The sequence below is a fragment of the Mustela nivalis genome (genome assembly GCF_964662115.1).
Source record: "Mustela nivalis genome assembly, chromosome: 1".
NCBI lineage: Eukaryota > Metazoa > Chordata > Mammalia > Carnivora > Mustelidae > Mustela > Mustela nivalis.
Genome location: NC_139020.1, coordinates 115,879,976 through 115,906,379, shown reverse-complemented (window position 1 = coordinate 115,906,379; position 26,404 = coordinate 115,879,976). Strand labels below are relative to the sequence as shown.

The 26,404-nt window shown below is 37.7% G+C and overlaps 1 protein-coding gene across 23 annotated transcripts in view; it reads right to left on the bottom strand.

Moving 5' to 3' along the window:
• The window catches only part of LRCH3 (leucine rich repeats and calponin homology domain containing 3), a 121,117-nt gene that overhangs the window by 14,208 nt on the left and 80,505 nt on the right, over nt 1-26,404 (bottom strand). For 2 of the 23 annotated variants that reach the window (XM_082699407.1, XM_082699415.1), the window contains exons 10-19: nt 24,572-24,648; nt 18,840-18,891; nt 18,289-18,438; nt 15,493-15,543; nt 13,944-13,997; nt 9,491-9,562; nt 7,557-7,605; nt 6,950-7,057; nt 5,107-5,174; nt 4,333-4,470 (exon numbers count right to left, since the gene is read on the bottom strand). In XM_082699407.1, coding sequence (XP_082555533.1) covers nt 4,333-4,470; nt 5,107-5,174; nt 6,950-7,057; nt 7,557-7,605; nt 9,491-9,562; nt 13,944-13,997; nt 15,493-15,543; nt 18,289-18,438; nt 18,840-18,891; nt 24,572-24,648 — 819 coding nt within the window. Of the gene's footprint in view, nt 1-4,332; nt 4,471-5,106; nt 5,226-6,949; nt 7,058-7,556; nt 7,606-9,490; nt 9,563-13,943; nt 13,998-15,492; nt 15,544-18,288; nt 18,439-18,839; nt 18,892-24,571; nt 24,649-26,404 lie in introns of those variants that run through there. The other 21 variants (XM_082699396.1, XM_082699412.1, XM_082699410.1 and 18 more) reach the window with 13 other exon arrangements.

Sequence of the window (26,404 nt, the reverse complement as noted above, 5' to 3'; positions counted from 1 at the left end):
TTTCTTTTGAAATGCCTGGACATGAGACCTCCCCTTATAATGAGGTACCATTTTTTTTTTTTAATTAGGGAAAAGAAATCCTAGTTCTTACAATATATCAAGAAAGTGTTTTGTTTTGTTTTTTAAGTTATATACTCAGCATTGTCATTAGCCACTTTTCAAAGAATTACAATAAATCCCCATGCTTTAATGAGCCATAAAGAAACTTCTACGGTTTTCCATTTGTATGTGGCTTTAATTTTATAGTCCCCTCACAAAATAACTTCTACTAAGAAAGTAAGTTACAAAGCTCTCTGTATGGCCAGAAGAACAAAATAAGCAATATAGTATATAGTCTAAGACAAAGGAAGGAAATCCACAGCAAGGAAAAACAGATGCAAATATTTATACTGAAATAGAGTATTAGAAGAGAAACCTCATTAACACAATATTAACTTATTTATAAAATCATTATCACAATTTCAAAGTAGGGTTTTTGGTCTGAGGTGTTTTTTGTTTGCTTGCTTTAATTAAAATGCTGGATAATTTTCAACTGGTTGACTCAGAGTCCTTTTGTTTTTAACTCCCAAATATTATCATTTGGGAAGTGTTAGTATTTACATTTCTCTTAGCTGTGTATGTCATTTATTAATCAAAAAGGTCCCCTCTTGGGGCGCCTGGGTGGCTCAGTGGTTTGGGCTGCTGCCTTCGGCTCGGGTCATGATCTCAGGGTCCTGGGATCGAGCCCCACATCGGGCTCCCTGCTCCGCAGGAAGCCTGCTTCTCTCTCTCTCTCTCTCTCTGCCTACTTGTGATCTCTGTCTGTCAAATAAATAAATAAAATCTTAAAAAAAAAAAAAGATCCCCTCTTGAATAGTTTTATTTAATAGGCCTCCTTGAATTTTTCTTTTTTTAAAGTAATCTCTTCACCCAGTGTGGGAATTGAACTCATAACCCCGAGATCAAGAGTTGCGTGCTCTACTGACTGAGCCAGCCAGGGACTCTTTAATAGGCCTACTTGCTTTTAAATGTCAAAGATATTTCATGAAAGACTTCTTTTGTTTTTGGTTTCTAAAAGAGAACTTAATGTTCTTGGGAGACTGCACCACTTGTATCTCATCTCTGTACCTTCTGTCCTGGCTGAATGCCTGGCACTGGATAGGTACTCATAAACAGGAGTTAAGTTTTGTTGTTGACTTCAGTAGTATATTTTAAATTCTCTCATCTCATGTTATACCCGTATTTCTGACTAACAAGAATATCCACGTGTTTTATTTCATTAGGCAGTTAAGTATTTGTAAAACAGTTTTATTCTTCCTCTGTGTACTTTACACTCTTACACGGAAGGCAGTTTTCTGGTAATCAACGCAAAGAACCTCAGTCACCCTTACTCTCAATACTTTCTGTATTAGCTGTTTGTTACTTCCTAGGCATCCTCTCTGGAAATGAAAAATGACAGGTTTGCCCTTTTTCGATTATTAAAACAAATTCTCGCCCCTAACTCAGTTGACAGAAATGGGGAAGAACGCCAAGTAGACATAAACCCTTTCCTTACTAGTGTTGTGAAATAGCCTGTCAATGCCTATTCCATAATCACCTTTAGGACCAAAACCAGGTCCTTCCAGTCTCTGAGAGCACAGCTGATTTTGGTAGGACTACTGTTCCTCTTTGCCTCTCCTACACAAAACTGAAGGCCTGTTTTCAGAGGTCACTGAATAAAAAAAAAAAGTGGCTACCAGTCTTCCTTAGAAGCAAATGCAACTCTCTATTTGTAGATGTGCCAGAGGGGACAGGGCCACATCATCACCCCTGGGACCTTGGTAACAAAGCAGCTTTTATAATTAGAAGAATATAAGGTCCTTGGGAGGGATAAATGATTTTGTATCTGGAGGGGCAGCAAGCTGAGTGTCCGAAAGAGGCCATCTACAGGCCTATATAAAAGAGTCAAGAATCTGTAACAGGAAGTGCCTGCTAAATAATAACAAATAACCAGAAATGAGATGAGGTCAAACCTTCTGAAAGGTCAGACAATGTTTTAAGCATGTTAGAAATGAATAGCATCCTTGGGAACCTTGATTATATTCTGGTGTGTGTGTGTGTGTGTGCGTGTGTGCGCGGCGCGCGTATGCTGCGTAGGGGGAGAGGAGGGAGCACAGCTGTGGAGGGTATTCTTAGAGGGGCGCCTGGGTGGCTCAGTGGGTTAAGCCTCTGCTTTCGGCTCAGGTCGTGGTCTCAGGGTCCTCTGCTCAGCAGGGATCCTGCTTCCTCCTCTCTCTCTGCCTGCCTCTCTGCCTACTTACGATCTCTCTCTCTGTCAAAGAAAGAAAGAAAGAAAGGAAGGAAGGAAAGAAAGGAAAGAAAGAAAGAAAGGAAGGAAGGAAGGAAGGAAGGAAGGAAGGAAGGAAGGAAGGAAAATTCTTAGAACTGGAGAAATGTGAATATAGCTTATGGATGCTGTTGGTGTTTTATGCAATAACACTTCATCTTACCTTATACCCCAACTCCCACTGGCTGCTAGTGGCTCGCTATATTCCCTCCTCTTTCAGCCTGTTCCCACAGGAAGCTTCTCCTCCACCTTAAGGCAGAAGGACTTGGCCCCCATGCCAGACAGTCATTGGCTATAGGCTACAGAAAAGAGCAAGATGGCCTAGGACAATTCTCTGAAATATTTTGGGGGTAAAGTTTTATATTATCCGCAACTTTTATTTTAAGATTTTATTTATTTATTTGTCAGAGAGCAACAGAGCACAAGCAGGGGCAGTGGCAGGTAGAGAAAGACGCAGGCTCCCCCACTGAGCAAGGAGCTGGATGCAGGGCCCTGGCATCCATGACCTGAGCCGAAGGCAGACACTTAACCAACTAACCCAGCCAGGTGTCCCTATCTGCAACTTTCAAATAGTATGACTGAAACACACCACACACATACACACACAACGCAAGACTGCAAAACAAAATGAGTGTCAGATCTAGGTAGATGCTTTAAGAGTGTTTCTCGTATTAGTTTCAATTTTTCTGAAGGTTTGAAATCTTTATGAAAATTTGAAAGGGAAAAAAAAAGGAGAGTGTGTCAACCCTAAACCTGCTCCTGTTGTGGATTACCAGCCTGATACTGACTTCCAGATCTGACCGGCGGTTTTAAAAAAAAAAACCTGCCAGTCATCCTGAATGTATATTTTCCCTCCTTTTCCACCCAAAGTTGGTCACTAGATCATGCCAATTCAACTCCCAAAATAGATTCATCATTCTAAACTGTAATTATAGTTACATTTTCCCCCTCAAATTCTTTCATTGTTTTTTCATTGTCTCCACTAAGATAAACTTCTAACTCCCCGACATGGTACATAACACCCTTATCACATGGCCCTACCACTTGTAAACACACTGTGTGTATCACCTACTCTAAACAACTTAGGAATTCCTTGAATATGTCATGACTGTCCCTATCCTTTGAATCTAGGCACATTATGCCTAGGATGCCTTTATCCCCTGTTATGCTGGCAAATTTATTTTTTAAAAAATAATCTTCTGAGTCATTTTGTTTTTTGCTTTTTATTTTTATTTTTAATTTTTTGCGTGTGTCCCAAGATTCATTGTTTATGCACCACACCCAGTGCTCCATGCAATACGTGCCCTCCTTAATACCACCACCAGGCTCACCTAACCCCCAGCCCCCTCCCCTTTAAAACCCTCAGTTTGTTTCTCAGAGTCCACAGTCTCTCATGGATTTGTCTGTTTTTTAAAAAGTAATCTCCATCTTGATGAAGTCCCAATAGTTTATTTTTGCTTTTGTTTCCCTTGCCTCTGGAAACATGTCTAGTAAGAAGATGCAGTGACTGAAGTCAAAGACGCTGCTGCCTGTGTTCTCCTCTAAGTTCTGAGGGGATTCCTATCTCAAATTTATATCTTTCATCCATTTTGAGTGTATTCTGAATGTATGGTATAAGAAAGGGGTCCAGTTTTCTCAATACCATTATGCCCAACGTGGGCAACTCAGTACTAACTGAGCCAGTGAGGCGCCCCTATGCTGGCAAATTCCTACTCACACTTTTAAGAACAAATTCAAATTTTACCCCCTCTGGGCAGGCTTGCCTGAACTCTCCAGGCAGAGTTAAGTGGTCCGTTTTTGTATTCCTAGAGCAACCTCTTACATGGCTCTCTTATAACAACTGCTACTAATCGTTGTTACCACGCTCATCTTTTCTCTCATAGAAGTGAGACTTGGGAAGACAGGGACTGGACTATTCCCATTTGTATCCTGGGCATTCTGTACAATGCTTGCCATTGTATATAATAAATATCTGATTAATAGCCAGTTATTTATTTATTTATTTATTTTAAGCATAATGTACTTACCACAGCTGGTGAGGGGACGTGGATGCTGGGGACAGATCGAGGCCGCACATGATTGGCCAAGTGGCAAAGAACAACACCATCGGTTAGAGCTGCTCCAAGGTCACAAGGCAGTGATACTTTCAGCCGGTACTCGATATGCTAAAAAAACAGGAGAATGTGTAACACGTTACCTGAAGAGTGGCTGACAGGACATAATGGAGTTACAGTGAAATATATTTAATTAGGAATCAAGATAAAAAGCAAATAACTTAAGTACCACAATCCCTATTTTATCCTTCTATGTCAAGTCAGTAACTTAAGAAGGAGATCTAATACATATATACAGCAGCCAGGCCACAGTATGGGCAAAATACAGGAGAAATTCATTTATAATTTTCTGTAATTACAATTAAAAATACAACAGAACTAGATTTTCTTTCAATTCCAAAATAAACACTACAATGACGTTGTATGTATACGTGCTTGTGTTGTCCATACAAACAAATTATTATTACTCTTAAAAAATGTCCTTACATGAGGCAGAAAAAACTTTTAAATGAGTAGGGCCAGGAATTGAGCTTTATAGAATAACTCATCTCATTTTCCTAGTAAAAGCTGAAAAGAATATCCTTCATAGCAAAATCTCTTTTACATTTATCACACAATGGCCAGCACAGTACACAATAGGCACTTACTGATTCTATTAAAAATTGTAAGCCAACAAACAGGTGATTGCAGGGTTATGGGCTCTAGCAATAACACTGCAGAAGTGTAACTGAAAGTTAAGGTACACACTTTTCGAAGTTGATCTATTAATTCCAGCTCTTCTTCTCTCTGTCTTGAATTCGGTCTCATTATGGGATCTGCAGAATCAGTGGTAGGAGCAGAAGATGAAAGAAGGGGTGAAGCATGACCTAAAAAAATGTGAATATGTAAGACAGAACGGCAATTGCTAGTGATGGAAAGATACTTAGATCCACGCGGTCACAGGCTCTGCACAGTACAGTGATTCCCACTTCTGGGCTCTTAAAAAAGTTTTTATAATGAAAAGTTTCAAATACACATAATAACAGGAAGAAAATTGTGTTAAAAATTACCAAATGTCCATTACCCATTTAGTTCGACTACTTTTGCCTGATTAAAATGTTTTTATTGAAAAATAACATACAGACAACTATGCAAATAATTAGCAAACAGCCCAATAAATTATTATCACAAAGTGGACACAGTCAGGTCAATAAATGCAACATTACCAACACCCAGAAGTCCCTCTCATGCTCCCTGCCCATCAGTACCTAAAGGTTACTTCTAATGACACAGGCTTTAACTATGACTTGTAATACCAGGATTAGTTTTGAGCTTTCTATAAATGAAGCTATAGTGTATATATATATGGTTTCTGTGCTTGGCTTCATCTGAATGACAATGTTTATAAGGTTTATCCATGTTGCTGTATACATTAATCTGTTCACTTTTATGGCTTACATGGTATCCTATTATACAGATATGCCACAATTATTCATCCACTCTATTATTAATGGATATTCTGTTTGGGGCTATTATGAATAACATTGCTATAAATATTTTTGTACCTATCTTCTGGTAAGCATGTTTACATTTTTCAGAAAGCAAAACTACTGGTCACAAGATATACAAATGTCAACATTATTAGATAACGTAAATAGTTTTCCATACTAATTTACAATCCCACATGCAGTGCAACTCTGGTTTGATTACAAATCTCACTGTGAGGGCACCTATCAGTTACACCAAAAGTAGTTATTTTTCTTTGTTTAAAAAAATATTTTATTTATTTATTTGAGAGAGAATGAGTGAGAGAGAGCATGAGAGAGGAGAAGGTCAGAGGGAGAAGCAGACTCCCCAAGGAGCTGGGAGCCCGATGTGGGACTCGATCCTGGAAGTCCGGGGTCATAACCTGAGCCAAAGGGAGTCGCTCAACCAACTGAGCCACCCAGGTACCCAAAAGTAGTTATTTTAGACTTGAAATGTTTGTTCCTACTTCCAGGTAATCTCTTTGGAGGCCAGGCAGATCTATGTCACATTAACTAAAAAACATTAGACTGAGTAGATTTAAAAGAATTACTTGGGCACCTTAGTGGTTCATTCAGTTAAGCATCTGCCTTTGGCTCAGGTCATGATCTCAGGGTCCCGGGATCGAGCCCCATGTCAGGCTCCCCTCTGAGCAGGGAGTCTGCTTGTCTCTCTCTCCCTCTCTCTCAGTGCCCCCTCCCCGTCCCTGCTCATGATCTCTCTCTCAAAAAACAAATGAATAAAGTCTTTTTAAAAAAGTACTGATTCATTTCTTTAAGAGCAGATAAAACACCTTTTATCACTAGAAAAATCTGAAAAGGAGCTCATTACAGAAAAGAGGAACATTCCCTAAAGCCCTGAAAGAGTATTTAATTTTTTTCAAACCTATAATCTCCTTTGGGTGTTACCAAGAAACTAGTTAAATTCAAACAAGATTCTCCTGCTTTAATATTAGTGAGATCACAGACAAATGCAGAGTTTAAAGCTTTTGCCAAAGTGACATCTCACAGTAAAAGTTGAAAAGTTATATAATAGTTAATGTTATTATATAAAGCTCCCCCCCCCCTCCGTAGTCACTGTGACCTACCTTTATTTGCTTCTGCCCTGACAGCTGCTCGGAAAAGGAAGCTTTCAGGGCGCTGGGCCTGGTTTCTCTGAATAGCAGCAGGAAAAGAATATGCAGGGGAATGATGAACTACATCAGCATGGAAAAGCAAAATAAGATTAAAGGAGATGGAAAAAAAAATAAATATAACAACAGACACACATGTCACAGAAGTTCAATAAATGGTACAAAGATATCGAATCAAACCCAGTAATGAAATAAGATGGTAATTTTGAATCCGGTACACAAAAGTAACCTTGAAATCAGGAAGGCTGCTTATATATATATTTAACTGTCATGTGATTTTTGCTATCTCAATCAAGGCAGAATGAATGTTACGATATTGAACAGATTCTCTTGTTGCGAGTGATAGCCCTGCTAGCTCATGCTCATACATTCATATCATATGGCTGAGTAGTTAAAAAACCAGTTGAATTAAAAAATGGAAAATGTGCAGGAAGTTCCCAATTTGGGGTCTGGTTTCTCCTCTCAGAAAAGGAAGCCACAGCTAGCTAAGAGGTAATTTATCAAGAAAGTCTTAGTAAAGAATTATTCTTCGTGTGGCTAACTGTACCTTTGTGTCTATTACCTGTTTCTGTTGTAGGTGAACTTGTTATGGCATTAGATCTGTCATCATTCTGTGGAGAAACAGAGATATGCCAATAATTATTCAAGAAAGGGTACTTTCCACATTTATGATTACCTGGAATAAAAGAAAAACATGCAACTTTCCTTCAAAATTAGGTCTAGAAATGAGAATCTGGTGTAAAGATTTTTAAAATCTAAGTGACTTGCATTCTAGGATATGGACATAATGAGTTCAAATCACTTCAAGCCCATGAACTATATTTGAGAACTCTTGGAGAACTGGACCAAAAAATAGAAATTGGCAGGAACACGACTTTTACTTGTCTGGTTAAGCAATAAAGAAATAAACCCATGCCTAGATATTTACCTGCTGTAAAGTAACTGGGATACAAAAGAAATAGTCTTTTCAAACTAACCATTTACACTGCAGCAGGTCTTGACAGACAGAAAGGTAGACTTAACATACAACAGCTGGCACATTCAGATTGGGCCTCTTTCAACTATGACTCTGGGTGAGAATAAGCATGAGGTAATGAATGGAGTGTAATGAATTAGCTTCTCTCCTATACATCTCCTATACTAGTTATACACCTTCCTTGAGAATTTTGAGAAGAATCCCTCAATTTTCCGTGTTGTTATTCAAAAAGGAACCTAGCTGAGAAAGTCTAGCACAGGGTCAACATCGAAGAAAATTCTAAAGTTTCTTCCAAAGCCCTCCAGGTAGGTGGAGCATTTTCAGTAACAACTAGAGAGAAGGCTTCTCAGGTTTACAGATGTTATAAAGCCAGGGCCAGCATTTAGAAGGACATGACACAAGAATGTGAAAGTATTCTGCTAAATCAGAGAAATAAAAATGTTCAAAAAGCAAAATTAAGTATTTAGAAAAACAAGGTACAAGATATGGGAGTTAATGATCATCTGGGAATGTAACAGGAACATGAGAATTACAGTGGATACTGAACAAAATGAGAAGAGCCCACCTAATGCTAAGACGTGAAAAACCTTGTTTCATGCTCAGCACCACGTGGGCTCGAGTGAAGGATATGTTTCTGGTTGGGGACTGTGGAGCCAAAATGGAAGGCAGAGAACTTGAGAAAGCTCAAAAGAATTAAGAGACTGAGAAAGGCACATAAAATAACTAGAATTTCTGTAGTGAGAAGACAAAGGCAGCATTGTAATAGTTTTCAAATATAATGATTCTTACGTAAGGGACTAGAAAATCTCCACAATGGAAAGAAAAAAAGAAATAAGTATATACCACAGGGAGGCAGACCTACTAAATCAGACAAGGTGAGAACTTTCTAACAGTGAAGATTATCAATAATTTCTTATGTATCATATGATAACAAATGTGGAATTACCATTCCTAGGGGCCTTCAAGAAATAAAAAGCTCTTTCTATAGGCTAGCCCTATTCTAGCTCTGCTAGTAAGCTCGAAAGCAACCACAGACCACACATGAACAAATGGGAGTGGCTGTGCCAATAAAACTCTTTGCATAAATAGGTGGCCTAAGTGCCATACCTTGTTGACTTCTACTACATGAGGTTTTGAGTGGTGACACTTTTGGGGACTGGGACTGAAATTATTTTGCATTATCACATCAGAGAGCCAAGTTGAGTTGACATTATTTATCAGCCAAAGTAAAATAACTTATGACAAAAAAATAACCTCTGATAGGAAAATCAGAGTGACATTTCAAACAGAATCTCAATATAAAGAATAACTGCAGGCCTCTGTGAGTTATCTAGTACAGTAAATCTTTCAAAAATTTCAAGGGGAATTAATGTTAAATTCACAAACAGTTTCATAAGCTTACAGATATTTCATGCATTCCTATATTTTATATTGCCATTGGACCAATCTGTTGGAAAACTTAAGACCTCCCATGCACAACCCCTCCCCAAAGCTCCTGGTGCATTACAGGAACAAGATACCTTGATAGGCATGAAGGCAGAAGAATGAGGCAGGGCAGCAGCACAGCCCGCTTGATACAACCCTGACAGCGACTAAATTTTAAAAGAGAAAGAGAAGAAAAAGAAGGCAGCATTTATGTTAGCAAAACATCAGCCAGGCAGGGCAGATCTGGTCCATGAAATTAGAAAAGGAAAGGTCACGGACAAACTTACAAATGGTTTACTAAGATTTTGATAAGGCAGAAAGAATATTTTTGGGGGAAAACCCATAACTTATAAAATGGTTTTCCCTCTTGTATAATTTAAACTATTTCAGTACTTTATAACACATGAATCAAGAAATGAAAGGGCTTTCAGCTGTCAGCTTGCAGGAGGCCAAGGTGCACTCTTTTCGGTCATCTTGAATCTGGGTTCATCCAATACCAGCTGCCTCCACCATGCCGCCTAAGCGCAACCTCAAGAACTTCATACCTGAGGTACACCGCTGGGGAAGTCAGTGCCCCATCTGCCCTGACCCCCAAGGGCAGCCCTCTAGGTCTGTCTCCCAAAAAAGGTTGGTGATGAAAATACCAAGGTGACCAGTGACTGGAAGGATGAGGATTATAGCACAACCGACCAACTGGCCATGCAGCACGGATAGGCCGAGATTGAAGTGGCACCTTCTGCCTCTGTCCTGATTATTAAATCCCTCAAGGAACCATCAAGAGACAGAAACAAGCAGAATAATAAAAAGCACAGTGGGTATCACTTTCAATGAGGATGTCAATACTGCCTAACTGATGCGGCACTGATCTTTAGCCATAGAACTCTCTGGAGCCATTAAGGAAATCCTGGGGACTGCTTAGTCTCTGGGATATAATGTTGATGGCCGCCGCCCTCAGGACATCATAGATGACATTAACAATGGTGCAGCAAAATGCCCAACTAGTTAAGAACCACAAAGGAAAATATTTTCATAAATGATTATGTGACAACCACCCCCCCGAAAACAAAACCCCAAAATCAGACACGAGTTATTAAAAATGGTTTTATGCAGAACTAAAACTGAAAACATCAAAATTTTTGAGCATAGTCACCTTAGAAACTGAACTATTAAGTCCTGAGTTCTTCCTATGATGGGGAAACAAATACAGTCAAAGAGCTCTCATTTTAACTGAGCAGAACTGGCATGAGTAAGAACAATATTTTTTCAATGTTAATCCAAATTACATATATTATAATTCAATGTAACAGCTCTGATGTGAGAAAATAGGATACGAGAATTCTGTGTCACACCTTAAGGTGAATTTCATTTCTGCCTCTGTGTCCAAACGACCTATAAGAGGGTAAGTGGAATTTTCTTTCTCTTTGAATCCTTTATTTCTTCACTAACCTATATACAACCAGCAATATTCGCTGTCTCTATTAGGTAAATTAGAGGTATAATTAGAGACAATGTTATTAGAATCTACTGTACAGAATTTTGATTACAGATAAAACTCAAAACGTGTCAGTTTTTTAATCTGGCAAAGATCAGAAATCAAGGAAGACAGCATTATAAAGAATGGGCATTGGTAAGACTGTACCTATGAAAACAACAAAATGCCAAAGGCTTAAATATATTAAAGCTTTTATAAGTTAAATAACTTTGAAATATGTAAACTAGGATCACAAATTATGTAGATTATCAATAAAATAGAATTATTTTTAAAGACAGTGGATAGCAAGGTTTCTTTCATGGAAGGTGGGCAAAAAACAAGAAACAAACAAACAAACAAACAAACAAAGAAAAGTAACACTGCAGCCTAATCTATCTTAAGGCAGAAAAAAATGAAGGAAATGTACCAAAGAACAGGACTGTGAAAACAGTTAACACTGTGTATGCTTCACCTCTTCAATTTTCTGGGCCTCTTTATAATCAAATATACTGGGATTACTGTCAATCTCAAACATGAAAAGGCTAAATAAAAGCCACTACATTGTCAGAGGACAAAAGGAGTGGAGGGAAGAGGAAGAGGAAGTGAAATGAGCCTAGCATAGTCTCTAGTTTCTGAGATGAGACACAGATGCAGATGGGATAGAGATGAAAGCAACAGACGCCTAAAGGGCAGCCCTAAAAGAAGGTTCATGTCATGGATATTAAACACCACTGATAGTTATTTTAAATCCTATACTTCAAGGTCTTTAAATCAAATTTAACATTTACACCTTGCTGTATCAGCAGACCTTTTCATCATGAAACAATTTAATGAGTGATTATTACATAGCATTTATGTGTTCACTGAGGAAATATTTATTGAGCACTTAACACATCCCAGGGACAACAATAGGGACTGAGTATGTGCAGGTAATTGCAACAGAGAACATCCCTGTGCCCAGGAAACTTACAGCCTGTAGTCTAAGAGGGAAGAGATATAAAACAATAAACGCCGACCTAAAAGTACAAGAAAAATGACCGTGGTGGTTTGGGGGTTGTAGGTTGCAGAAAAACCATTTTAAAAAAGTGTGACATTTAAGCTGATAGCTGACAAACGAGTAGGAATTACCCAATGGATATATGCAGGGAGGGAGATGCAGTCCATGCTGAGGAAAACTGCATCTGCCAAAGGTTGTGAGGTAGAAATGAGCTGGCCTTATCTGAAAAGCTGAAAAAATGCTGGTATAGCATAAGCCTAGAGAGATGAGACCAAGTGTGCAGGAACTTGTAGGCCATGTTAAGAAGTTAGGACTTGGGGTGCCTGGGTGGCTCAGTCGGTTAAGTGCCAGCTTTTTGATTTCAGCTCACATCATGATCTCAGGGTCACAAGATTGAGCCCTGCGTCGAGGCCAAAGTTGGGTTCCATGCTAGCAGAGTCAGCTTAAGATTCTCTCTCTCCTTCAACCTCTGTCCCTCCCCAGCTCCCTCTCTAAAAAAAAGAAAAAGTTAGGACTTAATTCTATCATATAAAGTCATTAAAGAGTAGTCTTGAGAAAATCAGAGGTATGCTTTGAAACACTCTTTTTGCATAGTGTTGGCCATTATTTGGCATACAAAAGTACATGAGATGTGGTGCTTGCTTTTCAAAGCCATCTCATTTAGGTCAAACAAGAATACTGATGAGAAAAATACAAGTGTGTGTGGTCTATAAATGGCTAAAATTCACTTTAAATTTCACACTGAGGGAATTCAGTTGCTTTTCCAAGTTCCACTTTTTCCTTGACAAAGAAGCGTGGGCACTCAGACTTCTTTCACTTCCTATATGTGTTATAAATCTCACCTCAGTCTCCTAAGTTGTTTTCAATTACAGTACGAGAGGCAATACACCGTGGTGTTTAATGCAGGTTCTCAAGTCAGCCAGATCAAGATTTGAACTCAGTCTTGCACTTACTTACTTAAGAGATGTGACCTTGAACAAACTGCATTCTGGACAAAACATTCTGTGCCTCATTAACAGTTTGTAAAATGTGACACATTTAACCTTCCCTGTTAAGACTGCTGTGAGGAATAAAAGATAAATTCCGGTAGTGTCTCTCAATATTTTTCTGCATTAATTTAAGTTACTTGCTTTTCATGACAATTAATTTCCACTAAAACTCCAGAGGGTGGTGGTTTTATTTCGCTCTAAGACTGCCCAGTTAAAATGTGCTTTATCCATCTCAAAGGAACTTATCATTGCAGAACACACAGAAGCAATGGCAATGGAAGTCTATGTGAGAAGATGCTCACACCCTAGTCTGTAGCCCACGCAGCGGTGCGCACAACGGCAGCACGTACCAGCACGGAAGCCAGGAATTCCTACACACACTGCACTTTTGAACTGCTAGTTTTTAACATACTGTAAAAAATATCATAAAACATGATGGGTAAAGCAGTTTTGTAAATGTTAGGATTCTCTTGCAAGGCTGATAAAACTTTCTAAGATCTTCAATACAGCTCTTATGTTGATGAAAGGCACTAAAAGTAAACCAGTGTTAAAAATGAGCATAGGTAACATTCCAAGTTAATGTTTTCCCAGAATTTAAAAAAGGGGCGTGGAGGGATAATCCTGAGATGTAAGTTTGGGGTTTTCAGTAGCTTAAAATAGATAATAAAATAGCACAGCAAATACACAGTTGTGTAATTAGTCATGGAGTAAGTTAATCACTTGACACACAGGTGATTCACCAACCAAATTAATGATTAATAAAGTAAATGCACCTGGAATTAGAAATGACATTTATAAAACAAATTATGCCCCCTCCTCCTAACCCACATACAAAGCCAACATGGATCACAACGTGAACATTTTGCTTTTGGAAACACTAACAAAGGTATCTGAATCAGAGAGGCAGATTGCTGAAACACTGGGTAAATCATGAACAGTAATGTAGGAAACTGTTCTATCTGTAAAGCATTTAGTAATGATGCTCATCATGTTTTATGATATTTAGATGCTTTCTAAATGAGAAGTATAATGACTGTTCTCCAATTTCTAGACACAGCAATATATAACTCCATTTCGTGCAAGGCTCTTACCACTAACAAGGCACTATCATCAGTGTGCTGAGACCTTCTGGATGGGAAGGGACACTGGAGAGGTGGAGAGAAATGGAGCAATGTCAAAAACAAACTATGCACACATATGACATATTTCACAAATACACAAGCAAAGAGATATATTAAGACACACTGAAGATGCTAACATATGGGATCACATTCACAATCATTTTGAATTCATGTATCCTCACAGCTAATAAACTGATTCTGAATCACGATTCTCTTTTAAAGAGTTTCAACAATTTCAAATATGATCTTATTGCTTAAAAACTGACTAAAGCAAGGAGGGAACAGGGGTTATTTTCTATTCACAGAAGAGAAAGCTGAAATATAGTTGTAGCAGTAACAAAGAATTAGCAGTCACTTAATCAGTCAGTAACAAAAACAATAAACCCAATAGTCATGAGTTCTAGTCTATGCATCTCTTCATTATTTTTCTAAAAGTAAGAGTACACCTGGAAAACTTAAAAACTGTACCTTATTTTTCAGAGAAGTTTAAATTTTTAAATAATGACTTTACTCCAGAATGACCATTAAGAAGGAAATTTGGGGGTAAAAAAAGAAGACGGTATTAACTTTGTCTGTGAAAGGTTTGTACCTTTATTATTACCTTGTGAAGAAAAGACTACTGAAAAAGCTGAGTTACTCTTTCAGGTATTATACCAATGGCTAAGTTCTGAGATAACCAGAAGTAGTGACTATATGTCCACTGAGATAAAGAAAAAAAAAAAAAACCTTTATAATGGATAATTAAAAACATTTCAAACAATGCATTTTACCATTCCAGTAACACCTGTGCTTTAAAAACCTCTGTGCTGAAACTTATAAAGTCCCTTGTTAGGTTTTTAAGTAGTTTACTTTATAGAAAGCAGATTCAAAAGTCATATTAAACATGCCTTTATGCATTTTTAAGGGAACAATGATTGTAAACTGAAAAAAACAAGAAGGCAAAGAGAGAGAAAAATGGCTTTTAATAAAAAAGCCAACTACAATAAAATATTCAGTAAGTTTATTTTAACAGATCAAAACAGGTACATTTTTAAAAGGTTAAGCAATTAATTTTACATGTTTACTTATAATGAAAATGTACTACTTAATATTATAAAACTGTATGCCATATAATCAGTAACATAAACATTCGGGAAGTGAGCCCTGGAGCTGAAATCTATGTAGTATCTTTTACTTCAATACCAATAGCATTAAGGCCTGTCACACACAGCTCTCAGGTCTCCCTCTCACTACACACTCTGCTTTGAAATGGATAAGGGAGATGATACTTCTGGTGGGCATACGGGAAGGGAATAAATAATCTCCAGATGCATTAGTCTAGATTAAAAAACCCCGATCTATAGACTTGGATAAATTCCCTGGCCCATGTCACCTCCTCCCAAATAAGTAGAATTTTGTGAGGGGTAAGGAAAATGGGAATATTTTGACCACTGAAACACATGATAATCACATATAGAACATTTCATTTCACAATGCAATAATAAAAAATTCCAAAGAAAAAGTGATTATATAGACTTACCTCACCATCTAAGGGGGGTTGTTGTTTTTGTGGACTTTGTGATGCTTTGTGCTACACACCCCCAAGCCCCCAAGAAAGGGAAGTTGGTTAGAATCTGGAACACTGGAAATGATAAATTCTTTTTACCAAGATAATCACCCACATTAACTTCCGTATCTCTCACATGCAGCACTTTCCTAGATTTACTGGTTAGAAGATGCTGCCCTTTCCCTTAAACAGCTTATAATTTAAAAAAGGAAGGCAATAAACTGACAATATTTCATAGATCTATAAGCATCTATAAACAGAAATAGAAAAAGTGTGTTTTTCATATATACATGCACACACATGTTCACAACCAGAATGGTGATCTCTCACTCTATTCTCTCAGGGAAACCATTCTCTCTTTGTCTAGTGTTAACACCTCTAGCTCTCTCCTTCAGCCAGTCTTCAGGTTTGCATTTTCATCAGCCTGTGGATATTCTATTTGTAAACCCACTGTCATGTTATGTTGAACATGCTCAAAAACAAACCCAGTTTCCCATACTAACTGGCTCTTCCCCCAATTTGCTAATTTCTGTTACTATGTCAAATAAAAATACTATATACCATCTCTATAGTCACTGTTTTACAATGTATTCTTCTTTTTTAATTAACATATAATGTATTATTTGCCCCAGGGGTACAGGTCTGTGAATCATCAGGCTTATACACTTCACAGTATTCATTCTTATACACATTATCTTAAGTGAGTCTTTTTACTCTCGGAGATAAATGAACACCATAATCATATTTATTCAAAGACAAAAGAACTGAGACAAGAGAGGTTAAATGATATATGCAAGATAAGTCACAAAGTTGGCAAGTAGCCTAACTGAGAATGCACCTACATCTTTTGACTCTGAATCCTATATTCTTTCCACAAAGCTAGCCTCCTAGTCAAACTATCCTTTTAACTCAAAATCTTGCTTTGGAATCTTCTTTTTTTTCATTCATCTTCAATGATTTATTCAACATTCACTACATTTATGTATAAAACATACAGATGCTCCTCTTGTGGTGGTCAGGGGTGTGGCACTCACCACATTAGTAAAAGTTCTAGGTGCACCCATAATAATTCCGAGTTAATATTTAAAAATCAAATACTATACCTATGGGGAAATTAAAGGCACAGAACCATTCTTTCCCAAAGTCAAGCACATACTGAGTAGCTAAGCTGGATTCAAATTCAGATTATTTTTGAGGCTAAGCTCTTACCACTGTGTAACACTGCCTCTCTTTAGGAAACTCAGAAATCATGTGGTTCTACGCCTTCATTTTGCACCCTAATTATTGTCAATTACTCTCTATTTCATTTACCTCATCTTTCCTTCTAACATATTCTAACTCAAGTAGATTAGTTTTTTGGAAGTATCTTTTCTTTTTCTCCTGTTTTAGAACTCCTAATTGTTCTCTTCTATCTAATAGATCAAGATCAATCCCTAATTTAGCATTTAATCAAGACCATCTACAATGTGATTCTCTCTTACTAGCTATGTTGCTTTTAGAGAAGGCAAGCTAAGTGAATTATTGATTAGAATACACAGAACAGTGCTTAGGATACAGTATGTGTCAGCTGTCATTACTTACGGATAGTCAGTATAGCATTGTGATCACAGATTATCTAGGGTTTGGAGCCACCTTTTATCTTTTTTTTTTTTTAAAGAAGGTTTTCATCTTCTGCCAACCTAATTTCCATTTTCTGTTCAACCTGTCTTGATCAAAACAGTGCTCTGCCACTAACTAGCTGAGTATTTAACCCAGGCAAATTGTCATCCTCTCAAAGATCATCCTGGGTTTGATACATTTGGAAAAAAATAAAAGAATTTTATCATGTGTATGGTACTTATACCATGTTTAAGTTATGGTACTTTCACTCATGTGTATGGTACTTACAAAGAGGGTCTTTGGCTAGAGTTATGAAACACAAGAGAGAAAGCTCTAGAGGCCAAGAGTGATTCCTTCATTCAATCATTCCTTTAACAAATATTTACTGAGCTTTACTGTGGGTAAGACCTGCTAAGATCTAGGAATGTAGCAGTGAATAAATAAGACAAACATACCCCCTGTCTTCATGGGGTTTACAGATAAATGGAGAGACAGATCTCAAAGAGACAAACAGAAAATGATGATAAAAATCCAAGGTGATTCCTGAACAAAAAGACTTTAAGTGATACAAGCAAGAGAAAAAAAAAGAAAAAAGAAAAGAAACAGGTTTAGATGCAACTATAGAGGCTGTAAATTTAAAAAAAAGAAAGAAGTATTAACAAGGGTTGTTGCCCAAATAGGTGCAGACAGAAAAGAAGGGAAAGCCTCAAAGATGACTCTGAAGTATTAAGCCTGTTAACCTCCAAAAGTTTGGTACTCAGTAAAGGAAGTCAGAGACGGGCTTGGATAACAAGAGTTTACATGTGCATGGCACTTTACGGTTTATTTGGCACTTTCCTGTCTTATTGATCTTTATTAATGTATTAATGATTGAGGAAGTGGCAGCTGGACAGCAAAGTGAGACGTCTAAAGACAGACTGCTAACGAAGAGGAAGAGACTACTGTCCCAAGAACAAAATGATCACTTCTCAGCCTACCTACAGGAGGACAATTCATTCAGGACAAGTAGGAGACAATTACACTACTTACTCAAGATTCCTTATAGTGACATAAAAGGAAGCTGACACTTTAAGACAAACACTGATAGACTCAGCAAAACAAATAAGCACTTACTTATTTGTGCTTATTTGGCACTTTAGGAATTTCAATGAAATATGGCAAAAGTCTCACCTTGACAAAGTCCAGGACAGCATCTCTCTGGATCTGCTTGGTCCTTATTTTCTCCTCCTCATACTGTAGGGCGGCAAGCTGGGCCTCTCTCCGAGTTCGCTCTACTAACTGTTCTCTTCTCCGATGAAGTTCCAAGTCTGTATGTGATAACTGGAACAAAAGTATTTCACACATGCAAGTGGGGATAAAGGTCCACTTGTCAATATTCCTAAGCAATTCAGGAAACTACTGCTGACCCAAACAATTTCTACTTTGCAGTCGCCTAGAATTTCCTTAACTGTGTTTACTGTGCATCTTTTCTCATCTTTGCACTGTGTTCTTGTATGTGCTATAAAGCCATCATGTCAGTAAAAATTTACCTTCTGTCTGGTGTCTAAAAAACACTGCTAGCAAGTATTAGCTGCACATGTTGTATTGACTGTATTTTGGAGGAGACAGGTACTGAAATTTACACATATCTGGCAATCAAGGGTAACTTAAGTGTTATAAAAATAGAAAATCATCTTAGTTTAAAAAAAAAAATCAAAACTGAAATAGAATTTTTTTTTTACCTGATTGTGACTTGGTGATAGTGACATGACAGAAGATGGCTCAACTGGAACCCTGACCCAAAAAGGGGGGGGGGGGGAGACAGAAGAAACTCTTTGATAAGATAGGTAGATATATAAAAGCTAAGTAAAATTTTATTGTTAATGTAGCATACTATTAATCAATAGGCAAACTGTCTAGTCAGCAATGAAAGACTGAATGCATTTTGTAAACCTGAGCCCAAGTCTTACATGAAGCTACAGGAATATGAGATGCCTCCAACTCACATTTCACGTGACGGTATCATTGATCAGTCTACAAACAGCTAACAACAGTCTATGTCAGCCAGTGCTGACCAGACAGATATTTGAGATCACTTTTCAAACAGTATCATTTCTATATAGCATACATAATTATTATCTCATTACCATGATTGAAACAAGACACATGTAAATGAGATCATTTTATATACAAAGTCATTTTACCCATAGGATTCTGGAAGATGACAGAATCTGGCAACTGTTCTTGTAAAGCACTCCTATTCCCATTTTCAACTGATGCAGCAATTTTAATAATAAAAGTAAATATTCTGATTTTTATTTTTAAGAAAGAGATAAAACCTGATTTGATGCTTTAAAAAAACCAGCAAAAGTTGCTTCTGTTTTATTAGTACTAAATCTTACAGTTTGGTATTTATCTTTTTCCTGAATTGGATTTAGTGTTTCAAGAGTCTGTTACTCATTTGTGTCTCATCTAACAATGTTGGGAACAGTGGCACTGTGACATTTAGGACCTGAAATTTTAAACTATGATTATTGGCCTGTCAGGTTGACTTAAATGCATTAAAACAATGTGTTACCAGGGAAATAAAAATGAAACTCCGAAAGCTCTAGTAGTTTCTTATTACCAACTAATAAAAAACCAAATTCTTCAACCTGGATTTCGGGACTCTTAGCCCATTTCAGAAACACACCCACCATGGAATCTTTTCTCTAATAAGATCTCTTCACTTATCATACACTAATTCCTTACTTCAAGCCCTTTCTATAGATTCCAACCTATAGAGAACTTCTTAGAAAAGGTGTTTTTTAGAACCTTCTTGTTCTTTAGAATTGGGACTTTTCCTCTTGATGTACATGTGTAATCAATACTTCTTCTGCATTTTTCATCTACGATTTGTGTCATTTTTTGGGCAAAGTTCTGCAGAGGCACATAGAAACTAACAATCTTTGAGCTCCTACCATGTACTATATATTTGATACACAGTGTTTCTCAATTATTCTTCATGCAATTTTAGGAATAGAACTAGTATAATCCTCATTATACAGTTGAGAAGATGAAGCATGGAAGTTAAGTAACTTTCCCAAGGTGATACAGCCAGTAATCCTTATCTACCTGATTTGAATTCTTATCTGACTAAGTGGTAGTCCGATTTTTCTTCTTCTATGTATGCTGCCTACAAGAACTGGAGGTACCTCAGAAATCATGGAGTCCATGCCACTAACTTTACAAAAGAGAAAACTAAGGCCCTCAGAAGTTCAATGATAGCTACTAGGGCCAGAGCCCGGGTCAGAATTCAAGCCCCCTGACTTGGAGATTCCACACTTCCCCACTTTACAGTGGCAGAGTGTAGGAAGGAGAAAGCGAAAAGCATGGAGACCTAAAAGCACATGGGCACACATATAGAAAACAATTACCTGCAATGGCAAAAACTAAGCTGTGAAAAGTTAAAGATGGTGGCAAAGAGTGAAGCATGGCATACGGGAGAATAAAAGTGGCAGTGAGAATGGACAGCTTCCTCAAGCCAATTACCAGGTGCTAAGGTGGGCTCGTCACAACTTGGCTGCTCCAAGGAACAACCTTAGAGCCAACGCTGGCACCAACCTTGGTGCCACCATGCTACTTCATGCCATATGGCCTTTTCATCTATGAATATGGTTCTCAATAGGATTGTCACAACATTTCAGATAATTTTTTTGTTGCACAAGATTGTTCTGCACATTATAGGCAGTTTAGCCTTAATGCCTGCCAGTAACACCTATAATCATTAGGGCAACTAATTCCCAAATCAAATAAATACATTTCAAATATCCACTAAGAGTGGTGCTAGAACCTATTGAGAAACACTGGCCTACATTATACTTCCCTAAATTTAAAAAAAGGTAATACGTAAAAAAGTAAAACTTAAGCCATACTCTTGTTCTCTTTCTCTTCACATTTCTTTTCTTATATTGGTTCCACATCTTTGAAGTATTCACAAAATTCTTTTTTTTTAATTTCCAGACATTAAAAAATAAGTTTAAAAAAATCTGTTTTTTGTTTTTGTCTTTTAAATATTTTAGTTATTTGACAGAAAGAGAGAGCACGAGCAGGCAGAGCAGCAGGCAAAGGGAAAGGGAGAAGCATGCATGCTCTCCACTGAGCAAGGAGCCCAATGCAGGGCTCGATCCCAGGACCCTGGCTGGGATCATGACCCGAGCCAAAGGCAGCTGCCTAACTGACTGAGCCACCTAGGCGCCCCTAAAAAAACCTTGAGTTTAAGGCATACAACATGATAGTTTGATTTACATATGTTATGTATGTCATATGACCTCAAGAGTATAGCCACATTTCTTACCTTTACTAAAATAATTAAAATACCACCCCCTAGGGGTGCCTCGGTGGCTTAGCTGTCAAGTGTCCACTTTTGGCTTGGGTCATGATCCCAGGGTCCTGGGATGAGCCCTGCATCAGGCTCCCTGCTCAGCGAGGGGACTGCTTCTACCTCTCTCACTCCCCCTGCTTGTATTCCCTCTCTCGCTGTCTCTCTGTCAAGCAAATAAAATCTTAAAAAAAAAAAAAAAAAAACCTAAAAAGCTTTGACGGAATACATCATAGTTTTTTTCTAAGGTATAGAACAAATTACTTAATAACTCCCATAGACAAGGTTTAAAATAACACCGAAGTTTGGGGAAAAAAAAAAAACTTCCTTAATTTTTTTTTAACTAATCCTTCCCAACATTTATCTTATTAGCACTCCCAGGCAGTACACTCTTAGTCAAAAATTTTCAAGAGAAGAGTAGGTTGGTAGGGTAAGATTTCTGGCTGAAATATAACCAATAAAGAATGAGACACAAGTGAGTCCGGTACTGTGACTAGTCATGAGGTAATTTTTAAAATTATGGACTTTAGAATTAACTGTGACCTAGTTTGAATCCAGGATCTGTCACTTTTTAAATTTTTTAATGATTTTATTTATTCGAGAGAGAGCACAAGTGGGGAGAGGTGCAGAGAGAGAGAGGGAGAAGCAGGCTCCCCACTGAGCAGGGAGGCCGACATGGGGCTCAATCCCAGGACTCTGGGATCATGACCTGCGCCAAAGGCAGAGGTTAAACTGACTGAGCCACCCAGGCACCACCAGGGTCTGTCCCTTAATAGAGGGTGATATAAATGAATATAGATGGAAAACTACTAGGTCTGGAAGCACAGGCTCCAATAAGGGAAGATTCCCTCAGTGCTGGCAGAGCAAGAATTTCTAAGAAAGTCATAAATACAAGAACACTAGGTTAAGGTTAAATAGGCAGATTTTTGGCCCCTATGATTTCCACCCCCTGGTGTTACTCCAGTAAATGTGTTAAATGCCAAAAAGGACTTTGCAGATGAAATTAAGGTTCCTAACTGGTTGACCTTGAAGTGGAAAAATTATCCAGATGGGTCTAATGTAATCATGGGAACTCTTAAAAGCAGAAGGTGGGGGTAACTGGAAGGAGGTGGCCTAAGCTACAAACTTCAGCTATAAGATAAAGGAGTACTGGGGATGTAATGTACAACATGATGACTATAGTTAGCATCGCTGTGTGATATACAGGAAAGTTGTTAAGAGAGTAAACCCTGAAAGTTCTTATCACATGGAGAAAGAAAATTTGTTATTGTATTTATATGAGATGATGGCTATTAACTAAACCTATCGTGATCACTTCATAACATATGTAAATCAAACTATCATGTTGTATGCCTTAAACTTATGCAGTGACTTATGTCAATTATTTTTCAATAAAACTGGGGAAAAAACAGAAGAAAGCAAGAGAGTTTGTGGGATGTGACAGAAAGGGAAATCAGAGACTGAAAATGTGAGAAGAGATTCAAAATGGCTTGCCATTGCTGACCTGAAGATGGAGGGAGCTAGGAACCAAGGAATGTGGGCAGACTCCAGAAGCTAAAAATGGAGTCTCAGCTGATAGTCAGCAAAGTAAGAGGGACCTCAGTGATATAACTATATGAAATTGAATTCTGCAAACAACATGCATGAGCCTGAAAGTGGATTCTCCCCCAGGATCTGCAGGTAAGAACCTAGGCCAGCCAGTGCCATGCCTTTATGAAACTCTAAGGAGAAAATAAAGGCAAGAATGAAGGTCTGCCCACACTTCTATCCTATAGAACTGAAACATTATAAACTGAAATATTATGTCTTAAGCCACTAAATATGTGGTAATTTGTTACATGAATATTAGAAAACTAATATATAAGGTAACTAAGGAAAAAAAAAAAGCTGGCTTTTACCTTGGGAGTTTCTATTAAATTCTAGAAATCTTGAACTTTACTTATGATGGATGCAGGAGGTAAGAGGGACAGGAGATAAAGCATGGGACCTCCCAAAGTGGAAAAACACAATAGCAAACCCCACTCAATATAAGGATTCAAGGCAACTAAAAAGCCATTCTGAGATAAATTTCAAAGATATGAAATTCAAGTAAATCCCCAAGAACTAACTGAGAAGACTAAAGAAGGCCAATTAAGAGATTTTTCTTTCACTCTTCTCCCCACATTTTCTTTACTCATCTATATCTCAGTTTCCTAAACAACGTTAATATCCCATCAAGTGAAGATCTATGAATGACACTTTCTACAGAGGAAATTTACTGTTGTTTAAGAACAAGTTTATCAAGTCTAATGCTTTAAGACTTCATAAAAAGAGAGAGGAAGCAAAGACCCAAAGGCTGTGAATTTTTCAACTACTGTGATATAGTGTATGCAAGAAACGTTTGGAATTCAAGAATAAGCAGCAGTGCTCTAATTGGTCAAGTTAATTTCAGAAATATTCTGTGAGGTACTAAGTGTAGTGAGAAGATCGTATCAATTGAGATAGGAAGGAGGAAACATACTGATGTCTCTGGCTGGCTCCCCGTTTCTAGTCAAAAGTTTAAGCAAAAAATGAAAAATAAAAAATTCAGGACTCCTGGGATGGCTGGGTGGCTCAGTTGGTTAAGCGGCTGCCTTTGGCTCAGGTCATGATCCCAGCGTCCTGGGATTGAGTCCCACATCAGGCTCCTTGCTCAGCGGGGAGCCTGCTTCTCCCTCTGCCTCTGCCTACCATTCTGTCTGCCTTTGCTCACTCTCTCTCTCTGACAAATAAATAAAATCTTTAAGAGAAAAAAAAAATTTTCAGGACTCCTGCAACTCATTTAGTCTTCTTTATGCATAAATTCAGACATATCACCATAAAATCTCACTGCCATTAAGTACCTTCAAATCACATAATTATACACGTAATGGTTTAGGCAACCTGAATTTAGAATTGATAAATCGATTTTACTTCTTGTTCTATTACATGAGCACAAAGCACTCTTTCACTCAGCTCTACAAACACGGTATCTAAAACAGAGTCTAAATATCTTCAACATACATACGTCTGCACAAAACCAAAACCATAACCATTTCAATGCTCTTACTAATGAGTTTTAAAGACTGAAACAAATGAGAATTGGTTTTTTCAAACCTGTTTTGATGTGAATATCTTCTCATGTCCTCTGTTTTTTGAAGCTCCCTCAGAGGTACTGGCTTTATGGGTGACCCCTAGGCCAAAAAAGCAGAAATAAATGAATTTAACAGACGTATTTAAAACATTGTTGTGGCATAATCCACATCTGACTTGGCATTTAGGGATCTACAGATTACACTAAAAAATATTTTAACAAAATTTTCAAATGTGAATTTTTTTTTTAAATGTGAAATTTTTATGTTTAAAATATTCATTATAGGCTATGTTACTGCTTTGGTAAACAAAACACTATTCATAATCTCAAAATACTCTTTAAAAAAGATTTCCTTCTCGGGGCGCCTGGGTGGCTCAGTGGGTTAAGCCGCTGCCTTCGGCTCAGGTCATGATCTCAGGGTCCTGGGATCGAGTCCCGCATCGGGCTCTCTGCTCGGCAGGGAGCCTGCTTCCCTCTCTCTCTCTCTGCCTGCCTCTCCATCTACTTGTGATTTCTCTCTGTCAAATAAATAAATAAAATCTTTAAAAAAAAAAAAAAAGATTTCCTTCTCACTCTATTATATAAATTACACTAAATTACAGTAATATCTACTATATGCTAAGATGCTAGAGCTTGGAGAGGATCTTAGGGGTCATCTAGTACAAACTTCCATCCAGACAGGAATTCCCACCTGCCCTTCCCTGACTTGTGCTCGACCTCACTTGTGTATTTCTAGTAATAAGGAGATCACTGGATAGATTACATTTAAAAAAAAAAAAAAAAAAGATTTATCTGAGAGAGCACAAGCCAGGGTGGACAGAGAAGAAGCAGATGTCCTGCTGAGTAGGGAGCCCGACATGGGGTCGATCCCAGGACTCTGAGATTATGAAGTGAGCCAAGGGCAGACACTTAACTGATTGAACCACCCAGGCACTCTGGGCAGATTACATTTCTTTACTTATTTATTTATTTACATTTCTTTACATATCATCACAAATTGTTACTTATGTTAGTCATACAAATAGCCCTGGGGATATTGGTGGAATATTAAGATACAGCAAAAAGTAATTTCTATTTATGGTAAAATAGGGTGTTAACCAAAAGAAGAATATTGACAATTTAATTTATTTATAAAGAATTAAGGTCATTTAAAAAGACATGACTGAGGAAAACTGAACTGTCCTCAGTGATATGGACCACATATTGAGAAATAAAATTACAAAGAGGCTTATAGGTAATCACAGCATTTATTTTGTCAAATAAGAATGGATAGAAACAATAAAATCTGATTTCAACACCAAAAATAAACATTAAAATGGGTATTCTTTAAGAGCAAGAAAACAACTTATCCAAAAAAGTATCTTAAAAAAATCAAATGTAAGGGATGCCTGGGTTGCTCAGTCAGTTAAACATCTGCCTTCGGCTCAGGTCATGATCTCAAGGTCCTGGAATCGAGTTCCACATAAGGCTCCTTGGTCAGCGGGGAGCCTGCTTCTCTTTCTGCCTGCCGTGCCCCCTGCTTGTTCTCTCTGACAAATAAATAAATAAAATCTTAAAAAGCAAAAAATAAAAATCAAATGTAAAACTATTTAGAGTCTATCTCCAAGAAATCTAGGTAATCATATAGAACTAGAAAATCTTCTTTGGTGAGCCCAGCAAAGGGCTAAAGAAAACTGTTTTAAAGTCAGGCATTAGGATCATATAAAATGAGATATAATGAGAGAACTCTGATCAAACAATAATTACTCTAATTTAAGTGAATATGCCTTCTTAAATAAACAAAAATCTCTCCTAGTATGTTAACATCAGTAACTCAACACACTGGTTTTACATACTGCCATTATCTAAAATTACTG